Here is a 5,568-nt window from a genome sequence, read left to right as displayed (position 1 = left end):
AGTTCTAGATCAAAGGCTAGAGGTTTTTTTGCCATTGGCATTAATGTTTCTGGGACCTGGAAGTGGCCGCCTTGATAAGGACTAGTGGAGAAAAAGGTGGTATGGAATTTCAGGTAGAATAGCCAAAGAACCTTTGTAAAGCATAAGGAGTCCAATAGAAATGCTTCTAGAGCTGCAGTGACCTGTTCCATGAGGAGCAACTGGACAATAATATCAGAACCCACTGTGTATTATAACATAGATGACCAGTTGTACATTATATATATAAATTATGCAGCCATTCGTAATTCTTAATCAAGTGTACTTCACAAGACTTGTTCTTGGAGGAAGCAAGTTACAGACTATTCTGGTAATCTATTGTTGCCCCAAAACTTAGTGGCTTAAATAAGTACTCTTATTTATCTTGTTCATGTTTCTGCAATTTGGAGTGGATTCAGCAGAGATGATACATCTCTGCTTCACAAGTGTCTGGGGCCTCAATTGGGAAGACTCAAATGGTTGGGGTGCTGGAACAGCTAGAGATTGGCTTCCCCATAGTATGGCAGTCTCAGAGTAACTGGACTTCTTTTCTGGTAGCTGGATTTCCCCCACAGCAAATGTTCCAACGCACTCAGGAGAAAGCTGCAAAACTTTGTATAACCTAGACTCAGAACTTCCAACACACACACATCTGCCGTATGGTTAAGCAAACACTAAGGGGAGCCCAGATTCAAGGAGTAAGTGTGGGGTGGGATTAGTCTCCATCTCTCCATGGAAAGAGCATAAAAGAATTTATAGCCATCTTTAATACACTATCCAGAGTAGAAAGTGTAGGGTAGGGGTCCCCAATCCTCAGGCTGCGAACCAGTACCGGTCTGTGGCCTGTTAGGAACCGGGTTGAACCAAGCGAGTGCTAGTATTACCGCTTCAGCTCCACCTCAGATCACCAAGCATTAGATTCTCAGAGGAGCACTGGGCCTGCTGCCAAAAAGGTTGGGGACCACTGGTATAGGGGACTCTTTGACAACAACAAGTAAAGAAGAAAGAAGATAGCAATACTTTCCTTCACAGGTCAAGGTAAAATTTTGTTTTTCTTAAAGACAGAATAATTTGAGCACGTTTAAAGGCTTAAGAAAAAGACCAGAGAAGGGAGTAGATTAAGGAAGTAAGAAGGAGAATGTTTGCTGCAGTAAGGTTGTAGGGCAGCTCTGTGGATGCAAACTATTTTCTGTTATCTCTGAGTGTTTGTAAAATCATGTGAAACTTCACAGCCTGGGTTCAGTTTCGCTGTGGGGAGTGAAGGCAAAGTTTGGTTCCACTTCTGGCATAGAGGAGTATGGGAAGCAGTGCCTGCTGGAGGCAGGTCATGGCTTATGTCAGCCTCCCTCATCTGACTGGGGCTTTGCCAAGGGGGAGGGCCACGTTTTCCATTTACCTCTCTTATCCTGTACAGTCCCATGTAGGACACTGCAGCAAAAACAAACTGCAATCCAGAATGCCAGTGGTAGGGCCCAGGCCAACCAATATGTTTCACATAGAAATAAGGGAGATGGGTGGGTAGAGAGCTGGGGGTGAGTCTGTTGTGCAGGTCAGCTTCACCAGGCTTGAAGGGGTTGCAGAGAGAGGAAGGTCAGGACTTGGGTATGAGTCTAGGAGTATATCCTAGAATCTTAGAATTCTGTGCTCTAAGGTAAAGCTGAGAGGATCTACAGTTTATTACAGGCTTTCTTTCTTCCAAGGGACCGCAAGGTGCCCAAACTCTGAGGTAGCTGCCATAGGACTATTCCTCACACACAAAGCTCATGTCAGACAATGCTCTTGTTATCTATTGCTGAGTAACACACCCTTCTAAAACTTAAGAGGCTTAAAACAGCAGCCACTTTATCATTTCTCAGGATTTTGGATAAGGCACAGTAGGAATGAAGAACAGTCCAGCTGGCTGGAATCACCTAGTTGGCTTCTTCCCTCAATGACTGGTCCCTCAGCTGGGATGGGTTCACTAGGTTCATGTGTCTGGGCTTCAGTTCTTGGTGAGAACTGAGTCACTATTTTTCCTCCATGTTATCTCCGCATGTGGTCTCTCTACAGCAAGGTGGAAGATGGGGAGCAACTCAGGATTATCAAGAGCTCAAAATCAAGATTGCCAGGTGTTCATAAAGCTCAGATCTGGAACTGGCACATCGTCACTTCTTCCCCCTTCTTCTATTGCTGAAACTGAGTCATAGGTCCAGTCCAGATTCCAGGGTTGAGGACATTAGGTTATACTCTCAGGAGGCATGCTTCATTGGGGGACCACCGAAGTAACAAACTACCTGACAAGAAGAGCTCTAGGGGTAGGCATATATGGGCTAAGGGTGATCCAGTTCCCAATTTTATGCTGCCCTGGCTTCAGAGATGGAGGGCAAATAGTGAGGAATAAGATAACCCCAAAATTTCTTCACAGAATTATAGCTGGGGCGGGAGGGGGCGAGGCCTGGTTTGCTCCTGGATCAGCCTGAATCAAGGGAGGCCAGGCACTGTGTGTCTGCATTCAATTAAGCATTTATTGAGCATAGCCTATGCGCTAGGTTCTTAACACACGTGTTATTTCGTTATCCTTATTTTACAGAGAAAGCAAACGCTCGAATGCAGCACTCTTTCTACAGTACCACACCTAGTGCCACGCCAGAGCGCAGTCTCCTAGGCTCTTTTTACCCAGCAGTTAGGGCAGAGCAATAACCAACACCATGGTCTCCGGAAGGGCAGCGCTCAACACGGCAGACGTAGCTAGCCTAGGCAGCCAACGGGAAGACAGCGCTCAGGCCTCCTAACCCATCGCCGCCGAGCCGAGCGAAGCGAAAAAACTAGCCCACTAGGATGCCTCGGTACAAAGGCCGAAGCTCTCAGAGAACCGCAGACTTAGGGCTCAGAAACTAGCTTCCAAGGGTGCACGTGTTGGACGCCAGCGGCCTGCGCGCCCCCCCTACGCACGCACGCACGCACGCACGCGTCTGCCCCGCCACACACACACGCACACACACCATATACATTCTATTGGTTCTGTTTCTCTGGAGAATCCTGGCTACTAAGTATTGCGGGAATCTGGCTGAGGAGACGAACAGCCCCGCCCCGCACGGCCAGGCGAAGAGGAGCCGGCCGTGCGGTGTGTGTGTATGTGTTCGCGGAGCGCAGTCTCAGCCCCGGGAAGATGGTGGCGGCGGCGGCGGCGACTGAGGCGAGGCTGAGGAGGAGGACAGCAGCGTCAACAGCGCCTGCGGGCAAAAACGGCGGGCGACTCCGGGACTGGGACGCAACTGGGGCTGGGAGGCCGGGACTGGGGGCCGGGCTGCGCCTCGCGCGACTACTGCTTCTCCCGCCTCTGCTGCTGCTGCTGCCCTGGGCTGCCGAGGCCGCGGCTGTAGCGGCGGCGGTGTCGGGCTCAGCCGCAGCTGAAGCCAAGGAGTGTGATCGGCCCTGTGTCAACGGCGGCCGCTGCAATCCTGGCACTGGCCAGTGCGTCTGCCCCTCGGGCTGGGTGGGCGAGCAATGCCAGCACTGCGGGGGCCGCTTCAGGTGAGTTGGAGGGTGGTATTGGAGGGTCGAGCCTAGCCAGAGGTTGAGGCTAAGGGGCGCTCCACACAGCTTCAGGCCAAAGGCAGATGCCGGTCAGTAAGTGGGGAGGGGAGGGTGGCCTCTCGATGTTTGAGGACCATTTGCTTCCGGGGAGACCATCGTCTCTGGCTTGGGGTCTTCCTGTACTGGAAGATGAAAAGGTTCGAGGCAGGGGTGGGGTACCACGAAGGGTGCGGCGGGCTACATGGAAAGAAAGCGTAGGGTCCCAAAGTGTATCGAAGCCAGTCTCAGAAACTGATCCTCTTTTGGATAAACGAGTTATAAAAGAAAAGGTGAAAGAGAGCCAGTCTTATTTAAACACTTCATTTTAACATCCCCTTGTTCCCCAGGGCCTCATGAGTTCCCCGACTGATTGGAGATGAGGGGTGCTCTGAAGGAATAGGGCCCTGGAAGTGATTTGTTGGCCGAAGATAGAAAGGAAAGGATAGGATTGTGAGATATTAGAAATAGAAGAATCAGTGGCTGTTGGCTAAAGGAAAGTGGAGAAACCAGCCCTTTGAAGCTCGCTGGAGGCGATAGATTGGAACAGGGTCTGTGGTGGAGAGGGCATAGAAGGAGGTTCTTGTTTGCCCTGGTTTCCAGGGAATATGGAGTTCTGAGTTGGCCTGGTTCAAGGCAGTACCTCTTGGAGAGATCACTCATTAATTAATTAGTAGTTATTTGTTATTTGCTTCAGTTATGCAAGGCTTTCCAGATAATACACACGAACAGATTAGCCAGACTTTAGCCTAGTCCACAAGGAGTTTGGAATATAGCAAGAGAAAGATACATACACAAATAACCCTAGTCATAAAGGCTACAGAGTCATTCGTGCCTTTGGTAGATAATTTACTGAACACTTTTGATGTCAGATGTGGAGGAGTGGGGAAATAATGGAGAACAAGATAGATGGAGTCCTTGCTGTCATGGATCTTACATTCTAGTGGGGACACAGGCAGTTAACAAGTAAGTAAGTGGAAGAAATGAACAAGATAATTTCAGATAATGGTAAATGCTGTCAAGAAAATTAAACAGGATAGTCTGATAGAAAATGACTAGTGGGTAACTTTGGGAAAAGCCTCTCATTTGAAGTGACATTTGATCTGTGACCTGAATGAGGCAATGAAGAACCTGTGGGAATTTAGGGGAGGAGTGGTTGTGACTAGCTGGGAGATATAAGGAAGACTCTCAAGAGGTGATGACACTGGATTTGAGCATTTGAGGCTAAGTAGGTTTTGGAAGTGTGCAGCTGGGAAAAGAATTCCAGATGGAAGGAAGAATGCAAACAAAATTGTGGAGACCAGAAGGTAAAGTATTTTATATACTAGGGTATATAAAAAGAGAAGTGAGAGAGAAGTTTGGAGTGGTAGAATTGTGGACTCATGTATTGTCCAGTCTTCAGGGGAACTCAGAGAAGGTTCAGTAAATGAGCTCTTTATTGTTATGAAGAAACCAAGAGATTTCATGACAAATGTGTAGTAGGGCTAGCCTTATAACTTACTTAGGGTGTTCTGATTTATGAACTGATTTAATATAGCATTGTTGAGGACTCTTCTGCGTTAAAGGCAGACATGGTCTTGCTCTGGTGGAACTTACGTTCCAGCTTGGGTAATAAGACATCCAGTAATCAGTTTATCATGATTTTGCTTAAGGCCCTGGAAACAAAGAGCAGAGAACTTGACTTAGTTCGGAATGGTAAAGTTAATGACTTAATAAGTGACTTTGAGTTGAGATCTGAGGGGTGAGATGGTATTGCCTACATGAAGATTGGGGTACTAAAGGGCCAGTTTGTTCAGAGGCTTGGGGATGAAAGGGATCTTGGCAGGCTGAATAGAAGACTAGGTGGCTGGAGCAGAATGAGCAAAGGGGAACATGGCAGGCACGGCTGGAGAGATAGGCAGGGGCCAGGCCATGTGGATCCTTGGGTTGAGAATTTTGACTTTTAGCCTATGAGCAGTGGAATGGCATAGTTCATCCCTTGTTTTGACGACATTATAA

General features: G+C 48.2%; 1 protein-coding gene across 1 annotated transcript in view; it reads left to right on the top strand.

The window, feature by feature from the left end:
* The first annotated feature begins 3,079 nt into the window (after window positions 1-3,079).
* The window catches only part of ATRN (attractin), a 140,470-nt gene continuing 137,981 nt past the window's right edge, over window positions 3,080-5,568 (top strand). Inside the window, exon 1 of the mRNA XM_006921643.3 lies at window positions 3,080-3,531. Within this exon, the coding sequence (XP_006921705.1) occupies window positions 3,167-3,531 (365 nt within the window). The 5' untranslated portion in view covers window positions 3,080-3,166. The remainder of the gene's footprint in view (window positions 3,532-5,568) is intronic.

The sequence above is a fragment of the Pteropus alecto genome, unplaced genomic scaffold (genome assembly GCF_000325575.1).
Source record: "Pteropus alecto unplaced genomic scaffold, ASM32557v1 scaffold45, whole genome shotgun sequence".
Taxonomy (NCBI): domain Eukaryota; kingdom Metazoa; phylum Chordata; class Mammalia; order Chiroptera; family Pteropodidae; genus Pteropus; species Pteropus alecto.
The sequence above is the reverse complement of the archived record's forward strand: the minus strand, read 5'-3'. Positions and strand labels throughout refer to the sequence as shown.